Raw genomic sequence first — 27,457 nt, 5'->3', positions numbered from 1 at the left:
ATATATATATATATATATATATATATATATATATATATACAAACACCTCGGGACAATTTAGAGTTACCAGTCAGCCAAACATGCATGCTCTGTGGGAGGAAACCAGAGAAAACCCATGCAGGCATGGAGAAAACATGCAAATTCCACCCAGAAGTGTTCTGGGCCGGGATTTGAACTGGCAACCTTCCTGCTGAGAGGTGGCAGCTCTACCAGTTGTGCCACTGTGTCACCCTTAAATTGCATTTCGCCAGGAAAAATAAAAAAACAATAACAAGGGAAAGTTTATGTATGCTTTTCTGGACTGCTTTTATCACCCATCACTGTAAAAGGCAGGCGTGCATGTAACTGACTGTGCATGTACATGTAGCAAAATATTGCATGAATTACTAAACAGGCACATGAAATTCTTGGTAACTATTAATTATAAATCAATTAAAAAAAACTATCAAGTTGACTCAAAAATCAAGTTGGCTGCCACAGCTTCAACTATCCAACACAAAAATGGCTAAAGCTCAGTCATGTGGTGAAGCAGTATCTGAGAGTTGTCTCTAACGCATATAGGAGCACAAACAAATTACATAGTTCTTTGTCTACATTTTGGCCATTCAGTGTGCTGAGTAATACACATTTCTTTCAGGAGTGCTATTTTTGCATTTGCTGTTCTCACGTTGTAAATACAGGCAAACAATACATTTTAGTGCAGACTTTTAAAAAAAGTATAATCATGTACTTATACTGTATATTCTGATTTATCAAGGTCTTGAGCCTGTTACTCTTTTGGTGTAACTTTTGAATAAAATCACATCTTTGTGGAGGCAAATAAAATCTTCTAAAAATAAAATTGTGGTGCTTTACATGTTGAGATGTGATACCTCCATTCTATTTGTAGCTTCGTAAAAGTAAGATTTAACTTGCTAAATGTGTTTTTTCTTGCTAAAATCAGTTCATTTAAGTAAACAACCATCTTAACGAAGGCATACATTTGTTTATGAGAGGTAGAGCAGCAGAGCAGCGGGCAGCACCGTTTTTGTGTGTTTTCACAAGCGGGTGGATGCAAGTGAGTCAGCGCGGAGGTGCAGTAACACCTGTCAGTGTGTCTCATTTGCTGGCAGCTCAATTTCTCTGAGCCCATAACGACTGTCAGAAGAAAAAGAAAATTCAGGATAAGAGAGACAGATGGAGCTCTGCAGACATGTAAGATGGCAGCACAAACGGTGGTTACATCCAATGATTGTTTCCACATGCATGTGTGTGTATTTATGTTTATGAGTGATGATTTGATGGATGTAGCAATCAGCAATCAGCAGAGGGACGTAGTGCCAGCAGGAGGAGATGCAGCAAATGTACCAGAAAGGACGGCTGTTAACTAACTGCATTTTAATGAAGCAGTTCACTCAGAGTCGAAAGTCTCAAAGGGAATGTGTGTCACAAATAAGTGTTGGAGAGGAAACCTAAAGAGAGGTGTTTTCATGTAGGAGAGGAAACCTAAAGAGAGGTGTTTTCATGTAATGTTCAGGAGCACCTGGAATTTGCTGATATACTCTTGGAAAATATGAGGTTATTTTCTTTTCTAAACAAAATTGACCAAAATAGAAGCTTTTTTTTTGTTGTTGTCAATAATTGATTACTGTTTTGTTTTTGTTTTTTTTATTAAATCTTTGGGCCATCGCAATGTGATCTCTAGTTTCAAGTGCTAGCAATGTTGTCTAATGTGTTCATGGGGCGTTCGCTGACCTTTACTGACTGTCGACACTCCAGCTTCTCTGTCAGCATCTGCATTATCTCTCCACTCAGGACGCCACCACACCTGTGATCAAATGTACCAGCTTCATGCAAATCAAATCATGAACATACTCATTGCTGATCTGCATCTATACCTAATTATTTTCATAATGGACCGTTTATTTAGGTGTTCTTTCTTTCTTTCTTTTTTTTGAGTCAGTGAATGTGCTAAGAGATAAAATAAAAAATAGTAAGAAGAAAAACATCAGTGCTAAAGAAAAGATTGAATGGATTTTTAAAAAGGAAAACAAGCAGAAACATCTGCAACAAATACCTTTTTAATCTTTCCTTGGCCTCTGACAAAATTCACTTTGTATGGAAATCAGCTTTTACTCTTCCTTTATTGAAACGGTTGAACCTGCAGAGGTGAACAAGTAAAAGTCCATCTCATAGTTGTCTGTTCTTGTCAGTGTTGCAAAATCCCTGCAACTGAATGATCCAGGATGTTTTTATCTGCTAAACAATATGTCAATACTATTGTCAAGTTTGGAAAAAACTGAATAGTTACTGTATATGCAGCTTTTAACAAATGACTACTGCTTAATTGTACAGAAAGCAAAAACACTTTTCACACAATTGAAGTTTTCAGACCGTACACAGAGAATTGCTGTTATTACTTATAAGATGTAAATGGAAAAGTGCAGATAGACATAAATTTCACATCAGGCAGCATGAACGAAAACAAATGTGCACCCATGCAACTTAAAAAGCTTTCATTTTGAACTTATAATTTGCATAACTCAAGGTGAGTGACTTGAATAAGGCTTTCTGCACAGTCAGCATACAGTATGGAGATAAAAGCTTCACAGTGCAGCACGGTCTGAACATTCTGGTTGTAAAAAATCTGTAAGATCTCAGTTCATAAGCAAGTGTGTTTTCCAGGACCACTTCAATTTAAATTATTTTTGTACTGATAGATACTGATTATGATTTTACAATCAAATATTTTAGTTGAAGAATTAATTCATGTGTTCTACGTGTTTTAGTATTTTCCTAAGGTGTAGGACTTGGGATTTAGGCGGCTCCACTCTAGATCCCCTTCAGCCTCCCTGTGTGGTCTCCTATCATTATTCATCCCTTTCTTAGACGTTTTACAAAATGTTATGAAATTATTTTTAATTTTATCTGCACAAGAAAAATACATTTGTGTTCTAGAGCATTTATGAGTTTCTGTCAGACTGTTGGCAACACTCTTCTACCTTTATGTTAATGAGACGGTGACTCAGCATTGAATGTAAGCTTAGTATCTAGTTAATTTCATATTAGTAGTTTTGTGGAAGAAAATGTAAGTGGAAGAGAAAAATTTAATTGTCAACAAAACAAAACTGACAAAAAAAAATTTTAACCAAGAATTGGGTGGAGCAGTTTGGCCTTACTGTATATTTATCTAACCCATGCACAGTCCAGATTATACAAAATAATCAAAAAGAATTTGGTCAAATGTTCCTTAGCATGTTGCAACTTGACCGCACACATTTTTGTAGTCATCAATAACAGGTGCGTTTCTGCTTGAAACTTTGACCACTTTTCTTGGCTCAATTGAAATAGTTCAACTAAATTGGCAGGCTTCTCAGCACTAACATGGCTTTTAGGCATTATTTACAAATGTTCAATAGACTTTAGGTAGAAGCTTTAAAAAAGCCATCGCAGAAGCTTGTTGTTGGCCTGATTTCCTCCTTTTGAAACCCGTTCTGATGCGTGTTTGGGATCATTGTCCTGTTAGAACATCCAACTGTGTGAGGTTTCGACAGTCGAGCTGTTGGTTTGAGGTGCAATTGAAGAATTTGTAAGTAGTTCCTTATTCCATTCACTTCATGCATTACCGGTACCACATAATTTTGTTACCACCACCATGCATGACAGTTGGAACAGCAGTTTTAAGTGTCCTCGTCACGGCTTGTAAGACTGACTTCACTGAGGACAATGACTGAGACAGTAAAGGTTTCTTTCAGCTGTGTGTCAGTGAGCGACCTCGCATGAAAAATTTGGCAATTGTTTTGCACAGGATGCCCTTCCTGACACAACCTGGGCTTGAGCCCACAACCTCGGGATTTCAAGACCGTGGCACTGACCACCAAGATACCGCAGTCCCCCACTAATTGAGACCATAGCATTACAAAAAAACAAAACAACCTCAGTTAGATTTATGTCTAATTTTCCAAACGTTAAATTTAAAGCCCTCTGAGCTATACACAGGTTTAGAGATTCACTTAAAACTTTTCTTCGGTATACAAGAAAACACTGCCACAGGCAATTTATTATGTTCTTGTTCTGCAAACCACTCAAAATACAACTGGTTAATAGTAATTTTCTGCACATAAACTTGTAATGGTTAAAAACAACACGATAATCCATGACATTTAAGGATTGAAGTGCTCCTTGTTTCTGTTTTTTTAATTGTCTTTCATTTTCATATTGGTGTCTGTCCATCAGACTGTTCAGCAGCTTTGAAATGAACATTTTTGAGGAGTTCTTTTAGATTTTCTCTAAAAGGCCAACACTGTGATATTTAAACAGGCGCACATAGAGCTGAAGTCTTTCTTGCCTCATCAACAAATGCTGAGTGTTTCCCTGGTGAACTAGACTGCATAATGTGCCGTTAATTCAACAATACAGTATGTTAATGAGTATCTGCGGGGTGTTGGAAAGCAGTGATGCAGAGAGAATAAGAAAAGAGGTAAAACATAAGAACAGCATGAGCTAATATATTCAATCATTTGCCTGCACAGCTCCACTTTACCTTTGTTCACCTCAAAGTGCCTTACTCACTATTCTGTTTTCTGTCCTTTGCAGGGAAAAGCTGATGCTGAACTGATCCACTGGGATGCCAGCAGAAAAACAAAAAGCAGGACAACTTCTATAACTGAATCCCTGCACCCGTCAGACACAATCCTGCAGTTTACCCATGAAATTCTTCAGAACACATCACTTAACCCAGCTCACAACCCACACGCTTTATCACAGTTTCCTTTTTGTCCCTCATCCTGTCAGTTCTGCTCTGATCTCACACACACTTTAGGTCTTCGTAAAAGTTCAGCCACAGCCCCAGGGCTCTGGTCCTATTGAACCCCCCTAACCCCCATCTTCCATTTCCCTCACCTTCCTCCCACCCCTCCCTGCTATGTCCAACGACAGCACCATCCACAGAGCCTGGGAGGGCTCTGACTGGTCAGAAACATCTCAATGCCCACAATCAGTTGGTGGAGCAACTTTCCTGATAGTGGCATATAGTGCTGTCATAGCAATTGGGTTGCTGGGCAATGCAGGTCTTGTATTCATCATCACCCGGCAGCAGGAGTTGCGCAATGTCACCAACATCCTTATCGCCAACCTGTCATGCTCTGATATCCTGATGTGTGTGGTGTGTCTACCGGTTACTGTAATCTATACACTAATGGACCGCTGGGTGCTGGGAGAGGCCCTGTGTAAGGTCAGTGTGTCACACGTTTACTGTGAAGATGGATTATAGCAGCTGAATTGACTGTTTATTGTAAAACACAAAACAGCTACTATACTATAAGTCATGTGAATAAATGTTTATAAAGGAACATGGCCGCTGTTTTCACAGGACAACTACCCCACTATGCTCTCCACAACCTAGGACCCTATTGAAATGTGGCAAATTTGGACAACCTTTGCTAATGAAAAGGCATTGATGATGATGCTACAAATATGATTTTTCCTGATATTTCCCCATTACCAAGTTGTAAACACCCACTCTGATTATAAACTCTTCCTGACCCTGTTAGGATGTAGCTTTGCACTAGAAGTTGGCACCACACTAGCATGATGCAACCACTACAGGTATCATGTCTACTCTGGGTCGTTTCCATGACCTTAACACAATTACAGTCATAGTCTAGGCCTGTGACCCATGTGACCAAACTTTCTTTTGGAGAAGTCAAAATTTGAGACTAAAATACTTTACTTGGAGTCATAATGTCTACCAGGGTTATAAAAATAACATGCCTATTTGTGAAGACCATGTCTATTCAAGAGTTTTTTGGTATGTCCTAACATTGCCATGGATATACCCATGGAAATTTGAGTATTAATTTTTCTACTCTCAAAGAGAAAAAGAGCCAGATTGCAAGACTGTGTAAACCATGTGAAATCAAAAATATGATTGTCCAATTAAATTTTGCCAGCTGTCAGTTTGAGTTGTTTAATTTTTTAACTAATGCTTCTCCAAAGTCTCAGTAAGCAAACCATGGCCAGTGTACCCAGGCCCCACTTCATGGATACTTTGTCACCACACTCCACCCAGGACCCCAGAATGCTTGCACCACAGTAATAAACTACTAGACCTCAGTACCAAATATTTGTACATGCTCAAACCATTGTGAATCTATCACTTCCACATATGCACCTGAAGATCTCGCAAAAACCATCTATGTTGTGGTCAGTTGTTTATGCCACAGCAATGCTATCGTTGACAAAGTGTTGTTACGACCGGCTCAGCCAGGGGGAAGGAGCAGTAACATTAAAACCCAGATTTTAAAGGGTTAAACAGTTCAGTGTTTATTGTCCAGTTTTGTAAAATAAAATAAATAAAAATGAACAATAAATCACAAGTCAACCAAATCTCAAACTGAAAACTCCAGAATTTGAAACAAAAATCCACAAAACAAAAATAGAGGTATTCAATTAAGAGCTATAGCCCAAAGCTCTTTTCTAAACCAAACTTGCCCAAAAACTTGAGGTCAAACAAACCAAGAGGCAACAAACCAAAAGTAGTACAAAACCCAACAAAGACAAAGAAAAGGAACAAACTAAACACAGTTCACTTTATAGCTACAAACAACACTCTAGTAGCTAGTGAAGTTACCTCTAACACCGAAGCTTCAAAGCACGCTTCAAAGTCGACAGGGTAGTTATGGTGAAGCAGAGCTTGCTTCATGTGACGTCACCTATGACATGTGAACCACTTCACTGCTTCATTCAGACCGAGTCAGCTGACTGCTTCGAGTTGACAGGCGGAGTTTCAAACATTTGGCGAGATTCAGTGTATTTAAGATGCTCAAGCCCCGGCTCACATCCCGTTCTACACGTATTATACGTTACGAACAGCTCTTGTTTTTTATATTCAGACAGTGGTTCATTTGAGCCGGATCCTGGCAGAACAAGATCCTGGAAATCTAAAATTTTGACCGCTCGGATCCGCCAACTCCGCCTCTAAAAGTCCAAAGTCATTGCACATTTTTATTTTGATTATTTATTAAAAGTACAACGAGTGGATGATCTGGCCGCGCCACGCTCCTGCCAGCAGAGACACAGACTGCATGTCCCACGGGGAGCGTCTTCATCCTCCTCCAGCTGTGCGCACTGAGACAGTTGTTTTACGCACAGCGTCTCCACACAGCTCTGCAGGACGTGCGTACAACTCCTGCATACATTACAGTGCATAACATTTCAGACATAATAACGGTAAAAAACGAGTGACATGTTTGATGTGTAATACATCATGTATCAAAACAACGGCACTAATTGGTCAAAATAACAGCGATCAAAAGGTCGAAAAGACACACGGACCCCCCACCCCAGGAGGAGGGCTGCATCCAGTTCCCACAGTGCAGCCAGCAGGCAGGAAGCTGCAACTATACAGAAGTGTTTTTAAAAGAAAAAACAACAGAACATACAAGGCCACTGGCCGTAACAGTGTCATAAAGGAGGCCTTAGATAAACTTATATATGGATGAAGTTTAGACAAATGTTTCAAACCTGTCCTAAGTAGCAGCACAAATAAGTTGCTAGGTCTCTATGGATCCCCCAATCTTGATTTAATGAGCATTAAACCCAACCCCTCCAAATACCACTCCAACCCTTCAAAGCGATTACTGATTTTTATTTGAATATTGCCTCTAAGTCAAAACAAGAATTTACAACTTTGAAACTTAAAGAAATAGCCCTGGGTAAATGTCAGAAACACACAGGGAACGTAGTGTACAATTAAACATGTGTTTTAGAGTTTTAAAAGTTAAGCACAGGAATGTTCAGAAAAATTATGTTTCTCATTTGTCATTCAGCAATTACCGGTATGCTTCCAGGGTAGATGGAGAGAAAAACAACCTCCACCTAATTAGAATATCTTTTTTTTTTTTTTTTTACAATGCTCCCATTTGGATGTTAGTCCATGTTAGCCCAAGGCATTGATTGGGTAAGCATTAGTTCTCCCTGCTCACTAAATCCATCAAACTGATGAGGTGGAAAACTTTAAAAGTCCAATCACAGGAAATCATTTAATTGCTGAAATGCAAATCGGAGCCTGTCCATGAGCCAGAGCTTCAGGATGAGATAATGAGACAGGAGTTGTCCCTTTAGCTGGCAATGTGCTGAAGTAAAACCAAGTGTGGACAAACAGTTTCCCATTAAATAAATCGCTACACATCTTGTAACACACTCTTGCATTAATTGCCCTGATAAAAATATTAATCACAACTTGGCACATTGGAGAATTTAGATAATGTAATAAATGTTTGCGTTATTGCAGTTGAGACATTTGAAAACCTAAACATCAAGGAGGTATATTGGGAATTACATGCAGTTCTGAAGCTTGTTCTGTCTGTGTCCAGGTGACTCCGTTTGTTCAGTGCATGTCTGTGACAGTGTCTATCTTCTCCTTGGTGCTCATTGCTCTGGAGCGTCACCAGCTGATCCTACATCCCACTGGTTGGTCCCCTGCTGCTGGCCACTCTTATCTGGCTGTGGGGCTCACGTGGCTGGTTGCCTGCTTTATCTCCCTGCCCTTCCTCTCCTTCAATATCCTCACCAATGATCCATTCCAGAACGTCAGCCTGCCTGCCAACCCGTTCAGGTGAGACTGAGGTGGCTCGACTACACTGAAATTTTAAATACTCATGGTTATGATGGATCAGCGTAAACAGGAGATACAGAGCTTTTCAGAAATGATGGCATTGAATCCTATTTTTCACATGTCCAATGTCATTTTGTGCACTAGAAACCAAAATTACTGTGGTGGGATTTTTATTTTATTTTTTATTTTTTTGGTCTCCCATTGCGGAGCCAAGAGAGGGAATTGGAAATACCCTCTGTCCATCCTTCTGTCTGTGCATATTGTGAACATGATAACTTTAAAAACAAATGAGATGCCGACTTCCATTTTTGTGTATGGCTACATCTTGTTATAAGAAAGTTTCTTTTCGAAGATTAGGTTGCCAGGTCAAAATCCAAGATGGCTGCCACCATAAATGTCCATTCATGTTTTGAGCATGATAACTTGAAAAGTAACTGAGGTACCGACTTCCATTTTGGTATGTGGTAACATCTAGATGTAAGAAAAGTTTCATTTTTAAACTGGGTTGCCACATCAAAATCCAAGATAGCTGCCACCCACTGGGTGGGCAATGGTGATATCCCTGGTGTTTAATAAAATTGCTCCTTTCACTTACCAGGATCCTTTACTCTGCTGCCTTGAACAAGCAAAAAAAAAAAAACTACCTCTCTTCTTGTACACAGTGTAACTCCTACCCACTTGAATTCCTTGCACTAAAATTATTAAGGTCTACTCAAATTCCCTGTTCAGTTCCAGTCCAGAGAAACACTTATCTCCAAAAGGACAAACATTCACGCTAAATCCCCCAGTGACTGGGGCCATTGGCATACCACACATCATATTTGTCTCACTTTATCCTTATCTTGTTGCAGTAACATTTTATTTGTGTGTTGAAATAGTTAATAACTGAGAAGAAATCATATTACCAGATTCTGTGATTCCTGTCTGTACTTTTTGCATGTTTTAAAAATATATTCAGAAGGCAAACATGAGCAAGAAAAAAAACCCAAACACAACATTCTTGACAGTTTGCTCTTTGTTCTTTCTTGTTGTTTGATTTTTTTAGTGATTTAAATATTTATGTTTGAGACAGTTGTATACTTTCAGTTTTCTTACATAAGCATACTGTTTTAACTAATTTTATGTAGTTTGCATGCCTGAAGATAAATTCTGGGGGAGGAGGTCTAAATTGCAACATATATTACCCTAAAACTAATAACTAAAAAACTAAAACATATAAACCCCAAACTAAAAATTTTTGTTCATCTGGTTAAAAAAACAACTAACATCGGCCAACATTCATCAGGCAGAGATATTTATTGGCTCCTATTTACAGTAATGTAACCCTGTGTGCAGGAGCTAATTCACAATGATGGCAATACGTTTGGGGACACAAGTCGGGTTAACTTTTCTTTACAAAAACACATTTATTGATCCTAATGTCTGGCATGGAGGCTCTGAAAGAGACAGCAATACCTTACTGACAATAAGTAACAATACTGATAATTTTGACTTACCTGCAGTACAGCTGGAAACTGTGTCATTCCCACTGTGTTGGCTTATGTCAGTGATCCATCCATCCATCCATTTTCTTTACCCGCTTATTCCATTTTGTGTCACGGGGGTCGCTGGTGCCCATGTCCAGCAATCACTGTGCGAGGGGCGGGGTACACCCTGGACAGGTCGCAAGTCCATCACAGGGACACATAGAGACAAACGAGACAAACAACCATTCACTCTCTCACTCACACCTAGGGACAATTTAGAGTTACCAATCAGCCTAACATGCATGTTTTTGGTCTGTGGGAGGAAACCGGAGTACCCGGAGAAAACCCACACATGCACGGAGAGAACATGCAAACTCCACCCAGAAAGGCCCCTGGACCGGGGTTTGAACCAGGGACCTGCTCGCTGAGAGGCAGCAGCTCTACCAGTCGCGCCACCGTGCTGCCCTGTCAGTGATCCAGTTTACAATAATCCACTGACCTAATTAGCTTAGGAGAGTATAATTATCATAAATTACGTTTCAGTAAAACTGGCATAATGTATCACCATTCATGTCTGTTGTTGGAACTTACTGTTGAAGCTTGATAATTACTGAGTAGTGATTACTAACTGTAACCAAAATGTTTAAATGCAGACACAGACACTTTAAAAACCTAATAAAAATATTTTCATTACCAGTACACCAAAAACAGATTGAACACACACACACATGCATAACTATGCTGAATGCCTATAAAGGCTTTTCTAATTGGAGACCATGATTTTGGTCCCCAATTACCAAGGTATCCCCAAATGACTGGTTCAAGTCCCCAAATGGAACCTAAGCAAACACACACATACACACACACACACACACAAGCAGAATTTGCCAAGACAGCGTGAATTTATTTCATATTTCTGTGACTCATGATAGTCTTTCTGGTTCAAAATCACTGTGCACCTTCCTTTGTCTGCTGGGAGAATGATGATGTTTTTGTCCTTGCTAAGAGTGGTGAGTGCGTCCCTCTCCTCTCTACTGATGTTGGAAGGTGGTGGTTTGGCATTGCTGAGGCAGGATGAAACTTTGATTCTGAGCTGTTCTGCTTCAGCCTCTTTCATTTTGTTGTTGTTCTTGTAAAATAAAGTTTTGTTTGTCCTGTCAAAGAGACCATTTGATCTGTATGGAGCTGTGGCCGTCTGACAAACATCGACTCGCCTACACAACTTCATTGCTGATCTTCCAGTACTGCCTGCCTCTCGTGCTGGTCCTTCTCTGTTACCTAAGAATCTTCCTCCGCCTGAGACGACGCAGGTAAAAAAGTTGGAATTTTCCACACTTCATAGCTTTCTCTTTGCAAGCTTCTTCTATTCACTGCTTCATATTGTTTGTGCTTATTTTATGGGTGCTATTAATTGATCACATTGATGTTTAATACTGCCCAAACTTTTATATGGTATTTAGCCATGAATTGATCAATTGTTTGACAATAGACTCCATGTTGTGTTCTGCAGGGATATACTGGAGCGCAGCAGAAGGACCCGAGGAGCCCAGAGGATTAACATCATGTTGTTAGCCATTGTTGTGGCCTTTGCGCTGTGCTGGCTCCCGTTGAATGTCTTCAACACTTTGTTTGACTGGCACCACCAGGCCCTACCTGATTGTCAACACGATGCTGTCTTCTCTGCCTGTCACCTTACAGCAATGGCTTCTACCTGCATCAACCCTGTTGTATACGGCTTTCTCAACAGCAACTTCCAGCGGGAATTGAGGACAACATTGCAGCGCTGCCAGTGTGGCAACAGGGCAGGGGAGAGCTATGAAAGCTTCCCCCTGTCTACAGTGGGCAGTGAGGGTGTGACGAAAGCTACATCGCTCAACAGGATGGGATCAGTGTGCATTCCCTCACCCAGACTTGAGATTAGCTCAGCAACACTAGCTAAAACGTTACCAGCAAATACGTAATCTTGAGGAGCACTTCGTTCTACTCTGACATTTTTTTTTAGCTGGGAAGTGTATAACTAATATGGGTTACTTTACACGATCACTCGGTGCAATGCCACAGGGAGAAGCTTGCCAGAAAGATTGTATAACAGGGACAAGAAGCCATGAGGGGTTTGGCTGATGTAGCTTTGAGCCCAGAACACAAGAAGAAAAACTGAGGAAGCAAAAAGTAGCAGAACTCGGTGGACTATTTTCTAACTTTCACCTTTTTAGAACTACTGCCAGGTCTGACAATATTTACTTTCTATAACCATGGTTTTCAAATGTTGGTACGCCACTGGTTATATGTGAGCTCCGTCAAGTGGTTCGGGGAAGAAATTTTTTATTCAATCCACTTCACAAGTTTGACTAACAGCTTAAGATTTCTGCATGGTTTCCTCATCTGTAAACCAACTGGAACTTTGTTGATGCTTACATGGCCATATTTCAGTCTGATTTTGAGTGAGGTGCGCCCATGATAATTAAGTAGTTTACCATGATTCATGGGTAGTTGGCATACACAGTATTCTGGGATCATCATGGTTGCCCATTGAGGTACTTGGCCAACACTTGTAGACTGGTACATCTGACAACATTTGCATCACTCTGGCCTCATGGCAAGAAGATGCAGAAGCCATGCAGCAGGCTTTTACTGTTTAAGATAAACTGTAAAAAGTGTCCTTGTAATAGCTTCAAAACATTTGACAGGTTCTTGGCTTATGGTCATTATTCTTGATGATCTTACTAGTGCTGTGTATTGATAAAGACTTTAATTGGACTTTGGTATAAAAATGTAATTTTTCTTAGCTATGACAGTGGTACCTAGGGAGCTAAATGTGAAGCTTTAAAATTTTTGGTAATGGAATTTCTAGAATATCATGGCACCATTCCATTGACACTTTAAACATTTTATTGTTTTTTTAAATGGTAGCACTCTAAAATCTGAACATTCGAAAAAACATTGTGATGCTATGATGGTTGAACATTTACAGACATCCCTGGTTTAAGAAGTAGGAGTATCAGTTGTAGGTGCACTTCTACAGCTTCAGTTATCAGTGTGAACGACATATCAGTTAAAAAAATATCTAGTTTTTTTATCTTAAGTGAGAATCACAAGTTTTTGTTTGTACACATCCAAATAAGTGTGTGATATTTTCCATAAGGTTGCAATCTCCGAGTCTTATTTTAAAGTTTACTTTGAGTTCTTCTTTTTTTTTTGTATCTCACAACAGTGAGATGAACATGATATTTCTCCAGGCCTCCAGGTCCACTGATGCTTATATTCTTGTTACATCAATGGGTTTGTTGATGTTGAACATCAACATATACTTCTAATTGCAAGACTTTGCAATCCAAGCAATAGTGGTGGTTTCATTCATACTATGACAATTCATGGCACTTTCACTTCATTGTTAAACATCTCAGTAGGGTTTTCTTTCTTCGGAGCATGTGTCAGTGTAATGTGTATTATTTCTACATGTAATCAGAACTCTGCTGTAGGAAAAGTAAGGAACTAATGATACAATACACACAAAATGACATTAGTTAAAATCATTAATTGCTAAAGGTAGTTAGCCTAGTCACTGTGAACAACATTCAGCAAATCCAGCAGTTTTTTTGACTTGCAACTGGAACACGGGTGTATTGTCTTTCTCAGATCTGACTTCTGTCTTTGAGACAAATGGAAAGCAGTCCAAGTGTACAAATGTGGAAGAGGGAGTCTACTGTTTGGCACCACGTTAAAAATGTTTCTGCCAGTCAAAACTGATTGATAATGGTTTTGAGAAAGTCCAAAGCCAGTTAAACATTGCGGGGCTTAGACTTAGAGGTGAGATTTGGGAGATGGTATTAAATAGTCACCTGAAATCAACAAACATGGGGAAAACAAAGTTTAGACGTTCTAAAACCAAACTCAAGAACAATTTTGTGTACACCACTGAGGAACAAAAGCACTTACTTAATTTTTCTTTTAAACATAATTGAAAGACAGCTCTTCGTAATATTAGCAAATAGATTCAACTAATTGTTTGCATATAAAATGTATACAAAAATTTAAAATATAATGCCAATTAAGCCAAAGTGTCTTAAAAGTGCATTTTTGCTCTTAGCCACTAAATGCTGTATCCAGAAAATCCAGCTATTTCCTTTATTTATTTATTTATTTATTTATTTATTTATTTATTTATTTATTTATTTATTTATTTATTTTAATAATGAAAAGATGGTGCCTATCTTTAGTGGTGTTTTGAGCCAGAGTTAAGGTACTCCCTGGACAAGTTTCCAGCCATCAAAGCACCACATAGAGACATGCTCTCTTTGACGCGCGCCACACACACACACGTAGTTCAGTGTAGACCTTTTAAAGAATAAACCAGACATGCACATTGACAACATGTTAACTCTACTCAAAATGGCCCCAGCTAGGAGTTTCCCCGGCTTCTTGCTGCAAAGCAACAATGCTAAACAGCTGTTCTTTGTGCATGCAGCCTTGGCTCCAGAACATTTCTTGCTTCATTTGGCTCCACCTGAAACATATATTGAATTTCCAATTAGTTAATACAATACATTTTAACCTCAAGTCTCTGGAGTGTCAGTGGACAGATTCACTCTTATTTAATTAGTGTACTGGGCATCCCTCTAGGAATAACAGAACATTTGAAGGAATTAGCTGTCTAAGTTATATGCACGTTGTTTAAAGTGTTTCCTTTTTGCTCTTCACTTTTTATGTCCATTCACTGACAAAAAAATTACATTTTAATGACAGTTTTGGAATTTTTTAACTGGTATTTCAAGTTTTTATTCATGTCTAAACCTCAAAAATGAACATTATAGAAGTATAACTGTGAGTTTAAGTTGAAAAATATTTTTAATAGCACTTTGAGGACATTAAAAAAAAAATCAAATACAAAAAAAAATCTAAACTCACCAGCACACTTTGAGGACAGAAGATAAATTGGGGCCAATCCTTTAAATCAACTACCGTTCTGTCTTTTAAACAAATTATATATTTGCTTGTGTTTTGTCTTTTTAAATTAAACAGTTCTACAAGTATTATTTATCATTAGTGATTTAAATTAATATAAGGTCATAGAAAAAACATCACTGGGTTTTGTTTCACAACAGTTTCATATGAAAGTAGCATACCTTGAATGCACATTACCCATTGCCTTACATGCCAAAGTTTAAACAAAGATTTTAGGCGATCTGTTAGCACTTTGAGTATGTGTTGGGGATGACTCTCTGCTACTACCATACAGCATTTTAGTTCATTTTCTGTCAAACTAACCAAGTCATAGCCATTTTTCCATTTACTAAAGTTGATTAGCTGTTTGCTAAGCTGGTTACAGAGATGCCTTCATCTGTTCTTTTTTCCATGACATAATGGATAGTGGGTAGGTGGTCCCACAGTGACACAAGATTGTCTCCCGGATATGTGATTCTCTATCACCTACTGTCACCATTCAGGTAAAAAAAGGAATGACAGAAAGAAGCATTTCTTTACAGTTCCTGGCACATAAGATTTAGAAGTTCTCAAAAGTCACACGTTTGCAGGTGCATCTTCAAAAATCGGAACGTCGTAAAAAAGTTCATTTTTTTCTTGTCAGTCATTTCAGATTCATTACACATAGAGTGAAATATTTCAAGTATTTATTTCTTGTAATTTTAATGGCTTATAGATAATGGAAAAACCACAATTCAGTGACTCCGAAAATGAGAATATTGTAAAGCGGTTCAATATTGTAAACTCCTGGTGTCACACCCTAATCGTCAGATTAACTCCTAGACATGAGCTACAAATGTCTCATTCCTCAACTCAAGCCACTCCTGAACCAGAGACGATGTCAGAAGTGTCTCACCTGGACTGAGGAGAGAAAGAACTGGACTGTTGCTCAGTGGTCCAATGTTCTCTTTTCAGATGAAAGTACATTTTTCATGTCATTTGGAAAAAAAGGGGTCCCAGAGTCTGGAGAAAGAGTGAAGAGGCCCAGAATCTATGTTGATTGAAGTCCAGTCACAGGTAGTGATGGTCTGGGTCCATGTCCTCTGCTGGTGTTGGTCCACTGGGTTTCCTGAAGTCCACAGTCAACACAGCATCTAGCAGGACATTTTAGAGACTTCATGCTTCCTTCTGCTCAGGGGCTTTATGTACAGGTAGATGCTGATTTCAGTTTCCAGCAGGACTTGGCTCCTGTCCACACTGACAAAGGTACCAAAAGCTGGCTTAGCATATTTATTTATTTATTTATTTGTGTGTTTGTTTGTTTGTTTCTCATGCTGGAATATTTTGCATTCAGATTCAGGCAACCTGTCAAAGTCAAAAGGATCACACCCTTAGATGAGGAGAAGCTTTCGATGCAGAGCTAAAGCACAGCAGAGAGGGAGGGGGCAGATTAGCAACTTGTAGCAGACACGACTCACATTTTTGTGACACCTGCTTATAGGCGACAATTTCTATATAACATCTACTGAGTTTGACCTAATAATGCCTAATTTTGATATTACATTCAGTAATTTGATTGTATCTGTCGTTCAGTAAAACACTGGATAAAACCTGTTTATGTATATATCTCAGTAGGATCATTTGTATTACATTTAATGCAAATGTAGCCTTGGATGCTTTTTTCATACTTTTTCAGCTGAATATGTTCTCAAAGTGAACAGAGGAGCTCTTGCACTCACTGGAAATCCCAATAACATTTGGATATGATCGTCATGCTGGTTGATGCATTTTGTGACTACCGATATCTATAACTTCCCTGGAGTCAAATAACACTTCTGAAATGAGGTGAATGCATAAATGTACATAAATAATAAATACAACGTCAATGCACCAAAACAATCTGTAGTAATGTGATAGCTACTGATGGCCGTTTTAACAGTTTTCAGTCAGGTCCCTTGATTACATGTTATTTCCTTCTTTTTTTTTTTTAAACAAGATGGCAACAAACAAACACCTAAAATCCAGGCTTCAAAGCTGTGTGCACAAACCAGTGCTTACCACCACACTAAAATGCATTTGAATGTAGTCGTACTTAGCACTCAGACATCAAATAGACAAAGTGAACCTAAACTCAGGTGTTTATTTTAATACAATTAGAGACATGTATCACTGCTTTTTCACTTGAAGGGATTGACATTCTATTTAGAGATTTTTTTCACATGATTTATGAATAAGCAGCAGATGTAGAAAGGAAATGCAACCCTTGTGGCTAGAACTGTATCAGTCCTACTTTAGATTAGCATGCCTGTTATGAAGTAGGTCTCTGGTGGTATATTTCAATACACAAATTGTGTAACTGGCGAAATGTTTGTCATCATTAGAATGAAATATTTTGTAATTCAGTCAAAAAGGTTAATTTTTACATAATTCATGTGCAAAATGCAACAACAACAAAAAGTACTTGGGTCAAACACTTTTTTTGCATTATTAATCAAGAACTTTGTGATATATTGAATCTCTCTGGGGGTGAGGAGGGGGTGTCAATTAGCTCCTTGGTCAGTGCTTTGGTCAAGTAATCCTGAAGCAGACGATTTAAGCCCATGTTGTGTCAGGAAGGGCATCCAGCGTAAAACGATTTCCAAATTTTTCATGAAAGTTTACTCTCTATGGCATCCCCTGCAGAAGGAAGCAGCCAAAAGAACAACCGTAACATATACTTCTATAAATGCACATAAAACTGTTCTGCAATTATGATTTGATTATATACTTCTGCAAAATTATATTTTAAACATCAGAAATCCACCAATTCTTGTGTTTAACATTAAAAATGATATCAACCAAAGACCTGCAGCCTCATAAGGTCTTGAAAATAATATCACTTCCATTCTGGAACCTTAAAAAGATAGATTGTAAGAGAATAAATGAATGTAAGTATATAACATATTTATATAATTTGTGTAAAATGTCTCATGGTTTTCTCTTGCAAGTGCTTAAAATGATTAGTGCTTTTATTCACTCTGCTATGTAAAATATTTTTCATATTTGTTATAAATGTTGTATTACTTCACGAGCTTCCTATGTATAAAATTATTTGTCCAGAATGTCTAAATAAACAAATTCAGCTTTGTTTCTTAGTCATGTGTGGCATCCCAGTTTTTCTATTGTTGGTTACCATGAAAAAAAATCTAAACTGGAAAAGCAGCTGTAGAAAGTTATAGCCTACAACAACCACAGTTATAATGTGTTTACCCATGTTGGCTACCCTACAGCTACAAATCAATCAACATTTGTAAGTGAGGTCAATGTGAGTGGTAAATGTATTGACAGACTGGCCTCATATTGGACTGTCCACATAAAACTGTCACCGTTTCATTGAAGGTTTCATGAGGACATGGAGACTCATATATGACAACCAAAACATAATTTTTAAATGTTTGTTTAAAAAGAAAGAGGTGAAACATCTGTACATTTTGATGAGATTTCATGTCTTAATATTAATGTTTTCTATTTCCTCCTTTGGCTATTATGCCAGTGAGGTATCTAATGACTGGCAGGGCAAATGTGACTTTGGTTTTGGTTCTTACCATTCAGCTAGCTCTTCAGGACTTGCATTACTATGTATAGGTATGTGGTTGTGGCCAACTTCCTTGAAGCCTCATCAACGTTGCCATCTGCCTGTGGGATTCCAAGGTATTGAAGCTATCCTGAACATCTGCATTATAGACTTCATGTAGTTAACCAATTCAGTTTTGATTACCTTGCCTCTCTTGTATACCAATGGACCACGTTTTTCCAGTTCGAATGACATTCCATTGTCCTTGCTGTATATCCTGGTGAGGTGGACCAGTCTCACTCAATTTCAGCATATGATTGATATCATCAATGTAGAGGTGGTGACTGATGACTGTTGCCTTTTACCATACCATACCATACCATACCAATTTATTTATATAGCACTTAAAACAGCAACAAGGCCAACCAAAGTGCTGTACAAAAGAAACAAACATGCACAGCAGACAGGAAAACATAAAATAGAAATACAGATACAAATAGCAGCAGAAGCTAACTAAAATGGCCAACAGAGTAGAGAACAGACCGGACCAAAACAAATCACACCGTGCACACACCGTGTACCTTTTGGAGCAGGTATTTGTAGCCACTCTGCAATGATCTGAGTGAGGGAGTTCAGGGATATGCACAACAGGAATGGGGAAAAGGTAAACATTTGATGCTGACTTGTGCAGTTGGCTTTAAATTGTTTCTATTTTACATTTCCATTGAATTCTTGAAGTCTCAAAGTGTTCTGTTAATTTTGTATACGTAGTTTCAAGCTTCAGGATCTGTGTGTGTGTCATCAAGTCATAGGCTTTCCTGTAGTCAGTCCTACTGGTTTGTGTGTTTGGTGCAGTGTTAGGGCAGCCAACTTAAGATTGAAAAGTTACAGGTTTGATTCCCCACCATGTCCATCCTCTTCATCATAGACGCTATAATGCATGACTGGAGCTTCTATATTGTACTGAGGCAGGTGTTTAGTCAGTAGTTGGATTGAAGTGCCTCTTTCTGGTGGGTTTTCATGATCAGTATTATCCAGCCTGGGGTCAACCACTCTGAGTGGGCTCCTTCCATTAGCAGCTGGTTCATTTGTGCTGATATGTGTTCATGGAAAGCAGTCAGTTTCTTTACCCCAGTAGGTGTGGATCTTGTCAGGCCCAGGTTCCGTCCAGGGTTTCATACCTGAGACTTTGTGTAAGATGTCTGCCATTGTGATGGATATGGGTTTTTGTCCTGGAAAATTGCTTTGTTCAGAAATTAGATACTGTAGCCATGGGGTATTATCCTTGTGTGATGTCTTATTTTTCCACATGCTTCTCCAGTATTGCTCACTCAGAGCTTTTAGTGGCTTTACTTGACTCTTGTAAGTTGGTCACTAAGTGGTCACTTTGGATGGTGTTGTGAAAATACCCTGTTTACTGTTCTGGCTTTTTCTTCTTGAATGTACCTCATTAGGTGAGTAGCCAGACCTGTGAAACATTGTGGTCTTCAGGTATAAACAAATTGCAGGAGCTTTTTATACATCTTTCATCATTGGACCTGCTTGTTGGCTATTTTCACTTCATGTTGTATTGATTTTAACTTTCAGTCTCCTCCTCCATGGGGGACAATGCTCTTTACGTGTTGTAGCCTTGATCTTTATAGCTATGCATTTTGAGGATTACTAATGTTGTGGTGTTTTAAAGTTAATGATGTATCTGTATAAATAAAGGTTGAATGAAAAAGTATACCAGCTTGATGGTTTTAGTAGTGGTGACTGTAGGAATAGATAGTAGTGTTGCATTCACATTTTCTAGCAGACTTTCAGAATTTACTTTATCACTTGGTATTTACAAGGGATGCAAGTCATAGGCCTAACTTGGTCATTATATTAAGCCTCAAGTGAACTGTGCTTGTATAGATTTAAACTGAAATTGAATGTAATACCCAGTACCTAATGTAAAGAAAGAATATTACCTTTTGTTTTTAATGTCTTACAAGTATTGAATTTGATTTCAGCTATTATGCAAGGATGAACAGTTGGGAAAAACAGCAGGTATGCTGCGTGTTTCCAAGAGAGATCTATCCCTGGCAGCAGTAGAAATCAGTGTACCATCTGAATGCTCAGTGATTCTGTTCTGCCAGTTTTTCTTCTATTTTAGTTTGAACTGTGGAGAGCAGCACTCAGCCGAGAAAGAAAAATGGAACCAGTCTTGCCGCCCGCTAATCAGCTCATTGCATGTGATGTGGCCAATAAGTAACGGGTAGAACCAACTTCTCTACAAAGGTGGGCAACTGGGGGGGAGAGGTATTTTCTTTCAAACATTTCGCTGTTGCCATGCAGAGGTTGAGGCAGAGCTGTAAAACAAACAAGAACCTCACAGGGGGGAGTTCTGATAAATTAAACGTTTGACTTTATGAAGCTGCTTATGAGGCAGAATCCAAATGGGCTGGGCATATCCATCATTTGAGAAATGAAGTTTAATTCAAACAGGATTGATTAGTTAAGAACTCTGACCCTAAATGTTCAGCCACCCATTGCCAAGAAAAGATTTATGCAAAGCAATTCCATGTAAATTTCATCCAACTCCACATTTATGCATTTAAGCACACAAAACTCTCTAACATGATCATTTATCTCTGGGAGTGTGATGAAGCAAAGCTCCATTCACAGGTTGGTGTGTACAAAGAAAACATAAAAGCTGGAGTAAAATGCTGTATTTTGTTAAATAATGCTCAGTGACTGCAGGGTTAAGTGGTAGCTGATTCAATGAACAAGTTATGTAAGTGCAAGCAATTTATAAATTCATGAGGTAAATATTCAATCCATTGAGGCCTAATAAGTGTCGGGGCGGCTGTGGCTAAGTGGTTAGAGCAGTCGTCCTCCAGTGCAAGAGTTGGAGCTTCGAATCCACCAGCAGTCACATGCTGAAGTGTCCCTGGGCAAGACACTGAACCCCTCGATGCCTCCGATGTGTGTCCCATCGGTGTATGAATGTGATCTAAAGCTCTGATTAGTCTCTTTAGAATGATTTGTTCAATTAGCTTTGTAGAGATCTAGTAGAGTGCTGTATGAACGGGTAAACGAGGTCACAGATTGTAGTGTAAAGCACTTTGAGTATCTCAATAAGATAGAAAGGTTCTATACAGTACAGTCCATTTACAGTCCATTTATACCTAGAAAGGTTCTATACAGTACAGTCCATTTATACCAGTGGTTTTTTTAATGTTAGAGTAAATACTATATTGTTTCATTTTATCTGTGTTAATAAATTAATAATTTAGGAGTGAAGGTGAGATTTGCTCGATATAAAGTTCTGCAGAAAGAAACAATAAAGTTCTTGGTTTTATTTAAATAAAAGCTGCCAATGGTTTAACCTTATGACGTCTACAATATGTTAAAGGAGTAAGGTTCATTACGAACAATCAAGATGGTGGTGGACGCAATGGTCCAGCTATCCCAAATTGTCGACTTTGTGTGGACCGAGAATGAAGTTGTGTTGCTCCTGCATGTTGAAAAGGGTCCAGCTGTCCATAGAGCAGATGGATGATTTCACACCAATGCTGGGAGATGTTTGAAAAAAAATTTGACCAGTTTTGTTCATTTTTGTTATGTAGATTGCTTTTCCAATAACTCGTCCATGCCCAATTGAACATCTCTTCACTCAGGGTGGTTTAACAAATTTGACAAATCTGACTCTGTGTGTGCCAGGTAACCAGGGGGACAGGAGATGTAGGGACCCAGCACCACTTCTGATCTCATAGTTTGGCCAAAACAGAAAAGCAAGGAAAGTCATTTGTAATTCTGCCACCCCTTTTCTAAAATAAATTCCAAAAGGTGTTCCAGTTAAATTTCCCCCTGCTTGCTTCTCTGTTTATCCTTTCATACAGCAAACTAATGCTAATGTATGCAAAATGAATCACCCGTGTACAAGCTCAGCAAATCCCTATGCAGTTCGGGGCTTCTTGTATATTTCCAGGACGGCTTATGGTTGTGTGCAGCATCAAATCTTCAAGCCCACCTCCCCTCCAGCAGCCTGGCGCTAAGGGACCTTATAGACTGTTGGGATAAAGTCTTATCATTGTGTACATGTCATGTTAAATCAACAGGAAGAACTGCAGCTTCTTCCTCACACAAGCTGCACTTAAAATAGGACCCGCCGCAGCAGTCGCTCATGTGCAGACATATAATCTTTGAGGATTTCTTGGAAAGATGACCACTTTGCTGCAGTGTTTTCATGGAAACCACTGGACAAATAAGCTGTTAAAATTAAAGGTTAAGATGAGCATAGAGAGGGTTAAGATGACTTGGGACTTATGGGATCTTTCTTGCTGCATGTGGCGTGGTTCAAAATAATATTTTCCTCCTGTCAGAAGGAAAGATGCTTCACAGCTAATTTGCTCGTGTAAGATGAATTACATTTTCACAGCATTTCATTGGGTTTTGTTGGATTACCAGCAGTTGAGCTACAGTTACTTGATTTAACTTTGACAGCTTAGTCTGGACTCTGATGCTGCTAAATAAGATAAAATCTGGACAGAATGGGAGAAAGAATGGGACTTTTTAATCATCTGCTGCCAAAATGTGAAAATGTTTTTGTCTGTGTCTGTGTGCGTAGCATTAGTCAGGTCACGTGGAGCTGACGTTTGATGTTTGATTCATCTCAAACCCATACTCTAATCATTGCATAAGATATTTGCCTAAAATTGTGGCATTATCTGCTTGACTGAACCTGATATGGTGGATTTTAATGATGACTGGATAAAGAACATAATTACTGGATGTGCATTTTCAAGATGGCTGACGGCTAGCTGACATTAGAAAACACAAAAATGTTTGTAACTGTCAGTTTTACAGACACTGAGCTGCAATTTTGTATGGCACAAAGGTACAAAGTGCTTTATTTGCTCCCATCACACTAGAAATCTTGTGCAGAGCTCTCTCAGTCATGGTCAAAACACTGAAACAACAGTAAATAAATACAAAGTACAATAAAAATAAGAACAAAGTGGTTTATGTTTACACTATAAAGAAAGTAGACCATGTCACATGACAAGTGAAGTTACATATAGAGTTATTATTACACCTGCTCAGTAGTTTTGGTTCTAGTTAAGAGTCTTCTTCAATGCACATCTTGTGCAACAATTATTTTTGCTAGCTTTGGCATTACCTATTGGAGTCAACCCTGTCTGTAGTTAGCAAAATATCTCATGAACACTGAAGTAGTGAAACTCTCAGAATGTAATCATTAGATATAGATGTACAACTGATTATCTTTCTGAAGAGACCAATAAGAAAGCTCTTAGCATTTTCCGTTTCTTTCACTGATCCTTATCAGACAGGTGAAATGTCTACATTGTCATATCTGCGTGTTTATTGATGTTTGTGTCTACTTGTGATTATTTTTAGGGATGCAAGTTATTATCAGCATGGTATCGGTATCGGCCGATATTAGCGTTAAAGTTAAATATCGGACATCGGCCATTCCATGAAAATAACTCACCGATGTAAAAGACGCTGTTTTTGTATGACAACCCAGTGGCAAGGATGCCTGCAGCGGCAGCACAACGTGATGATGTTACATGTGCCTACCTGATCTGATCACGATGGAGAGGAGGAAGTCAAAATGTTAACGGTGTGGACGTTTTTTTCCCTTGAGGTTATTGGATTCTGAAGATTTATGGACTACGTTGAGCCTCGCTACAGCGTCCCCAGTCAGAGATATTTTTCTGACGTAGCCTTACCCGAGTTTAAAGCCATCATTTCCGACGTCATTGAGAAGCTAATAGCCGATAGCACTTGGGTGAGTTTTACCACAGACATTTGGACGTCATGTTAGCCCCGTTAGCATGATTAGTCTTACGGCACAATGGATAGACTAAAACTTTGAACTTAAAAAGTCTGTCCTTCATGCACAGGAGTGCAGATGATCCCACACTGCAGCTAGGAACCTGGAACAAGCCTCCACAAGTGAGACAGCATCGCAGGTGACTAATGCTAATAAATAACATTTAACACTTTTCATTTAATATAAGTTAAAGTGCATATCATATCATATGGCTGTTACTGAATATTTGTCACCAGCTCTTACAGCTGTTACGCAATTTTTGTAGTAAATAAGAATAAACAAGAGGGCTATGTTCTGACAAAGGAAAGTATATAAAATATTGGTATTGGTTATCGGCCAAATAATTTTTAACATATCAGCATATCAGATATCGAACAAAAATCCAGTATCGTACAACCCCAATTTTATTTAGTTCTCTGAGCCTGTTTTTTCCCTGAGTTTCCAGCTTCCCCAGTGTTTCTTTCCTCTTGTTGCCAGCTCCTGCTCCTGATTATCCACCCCAGGTGTTTGCTATTCTCTCTCGTTAGTTTAATCTTTAATAATGTCAGATTCTGTTTGTCATTCTTTTTTTTTATTATTTCTCTCTGTCCTCCGGTGGAACCAGACGTGTCTCCCAGTCCCCCAACACCCCCCCCCCCCCCCCCCCCCGCTTCCCTGCTGCACTCTTTTGTCCTGTGAACCCTTATAAAGCCTCTTTTTTTCTTCTGTTTTTTCCCTGCATACCTTAATTGGAAGGATCAGCTGGTCTCTCAACAAAATTGATCAACTTCTCCTGACAGGAGTCAGGGCATATGGAGGACCCTCTTACCTCTACGGAAACAAATTGGATTCATGATGACAACTGCTTATTTTGCTGTTTGGCTGGTGCATTCTGGATTGTCTATAAATTCGTGTGGATGTGTTGAAGCTCGACAGTGCTCAGACTGAATTTGTGGAGCTGCAGCAGGGAGCTGGAGCAGCTGTTATCAGGACTGCGGACTCTCTAGCAGCACACATGAAGGGGAAATAATCTTGGAGAAGCTGTGAGCTCGACTTTTGGCGTAAAGGATCAATTCAGCTGTTTTGGAGTTCCATCAGAGGAATATGTACCAGCGAGACTTTAAAAAAGGCAGAAACAACAATTCATGAGTTCTGCCTGACTCAAACTGTGGCCTTGATGCCGGAATTATTGCAACTCCTGGAATGTTTTGAAAACAACAAAGATGCTTTGTCTGTCTCCTCACCCCTCCCTTCCCCAAGACCGTGGACATGTGACAGAACCTCAACTGAGCTGAAGATGAACGTCACCTCTTATCTGGACAATGGCTGAGAGGGGGGGGGGGGGCTCTGGACTATGCTACGACTTTCCCTTAAAATTCAATGTTTTCACCGCCTATATGTTCATGTATAACATCTGTTTATGTTGCTTTGCTGTGGTAGTTTTTTTGATGCATCAAATTGTGCCCTGTCTAGGACACGGCGTGAGAGATCTTTTTTTTTATACCGTCCCTCCTCATGTTTTCTTCCCTTTTCTCATTTAAGCAAAAAATAATATTCTGAATAAGAATAAGAAAAGGCTGCTTTCTATAGTTGCAGCTTTGTGCACTCCGCCCATCTTTCGGACAACTGTACATACATGTTGGCCTTGTATCTCGGTGCAATGCCAATAAAGTTTATTCTGATTCTGATTCTTTATTTTGTTCTTGAGTTGCACGTGTCTGTCTGCATCAGGGTTCGACTCTCAACACAGCGCATGTTATACTTTGCATCCAGTTTTTACGCTAAATGTATGTTTACGAGGCACTAAGATGGGAGTTGAACCTTCCACTGATCATGGCCGTCGTGGCACACCAGTGTCTGAAGTCAAATTTGAGTTAGTGTGTGATGACTGATCTGAGGGCAGCTGGAGATGGAGAGTCAATCTGCAACTCAGCCTGAGGCCACTTCAGCAAACAGCTGGAGGATTTCTTCCTCACATAGCCAGGTCCTCACATGAAGTTTGGTAAATGTGTAGGAACCAACATATTATGTGTGTTACAGAGAAAGTGAACCTGGGGAAAAAATTGATTTATCAGTCATACGATCCTGTTTTGATTGAATAACTGCACAGACCTGTTTGATTGTGTCAATCCAAAGATCTTACCAGGATGTAAAAAAAGAAAGAAAAGCCTACCTTACAATAATGCAGTACCAGCCATGTCAGAGTTTAGACTAAATTATCTTTTAAATTATCTTGTGTTAAAATAAAAACAACAAAGTCATAGCTGTTTTGATAAAACTAACATGTTGTGTGATCTAATACAATATGGGGGGGGGGGGGGGTTGCGAGATCTGTTACTGTTCATAGTATGTTGCTCTGAAAGACTCTCAACTACTACCACATGAAACTTTATCCTAATAATGTATCTCTACATCTGGTTGAGCTATATTTATGTTTTCTAAAGTCAGTTAGCTGTGGGGGCCATCTTGAACTGTGTTGACTCCAAAAGTTATTCACTTATATATTTTTGTTAACAGTCAAACAGGTTTGACTCTAGCAGTTAATAAAGGTTTAACCCTCCTGCTGCCCTGGGGTCAAAATGACTCCTGAGGCCAATATCTTGTGCAGGAAGTGTATGCTGTGAATAACTCTCAGCTACTCTTATACCAATCTTTAGTCCAGTATCTGTAAAAGTGACTGATTTATAGCCATTTATGTGTTTTCAAAGTCTGATAAGTTGTTGCCGCCGTCTTGGATTGGGTTGACTCCAAAATTTAATCAGCCGTAGACATACATCAAATGATAACTTTCAAATTTTCATTAAAATCCATCCAGTGGTTTACAAGATATTTTGCTAACAGACAGACATAGTTGATTTCAGCTTGTATATTAGGAAAGTTTTAAACAGAAACCATGCAATCATTGAACTGTCAGAGTATGTACTGGGGAAGACTATCAGCTATTGCAACACTGAATTCCAGCTTAATACCCATAATGCTGTGTGAGTTTTACCTATAATTTTGGTTTTTAAGGTTTATTAGCTGCAGCTGCCATCTTAAATCAGGTTAACGCAACATAATCAGCTGTAGATGTACACCGTTGATTACTTTTTTGAGTTTTATTAAAGTATATTAAC

General features: G+C 38.9%; 1 protein-coding gene across 1 annotated transcript; it reads left to right on the top strand.

Moving 5' to 3' along the window:
* The first annotated feature begins 4,578 nt into the window (after positions 1–4,578).
* Positions 4,579–12,028, top strand: npy8ar (neuropeptide Y receptor Y8a). The gene is made up of 4 exons (XM_037692494.1): positions 4,579–5,212; positions 8,355–8,596; positions 11,226–11,372; positions 11,573–12,028. Exons 1-4 carry the CDS (start codon positions 4,904–4,906, stop codon positions 12,021–12,023), a joined length of 1,149 nt encoding a protein of 382 aa, XP_037548422.1. The 5' UTR covers positions 4,579–4,903; the 3' UTR covers positions 12,024–12,028.
* The last annotated feature ends 15,429 nt before the right edge of the window (positions 12,029–27,457 follow it).

The sequence above is a fragment of the Nematolebias whitei genome, chromosome 18, assembly GCF_014905685.2.
Source record: "Nematolebias whitei isolate Nwh7 chromosome 18, NemWhi1, whole genome shotgun sequence".
NCBI classification, from domain to species: domain Eukaryota; kingdom Metazoa; phylum Chordata; class Actinopteri; order Cyprinodontiformes; family Rivulidae; genus Nematolebias; species Nematolebias whitei.
Note: the sequence above shows the minus strand (reverse complement) of the source record. Positions and strands in the feature narration are given on the sequence as shown.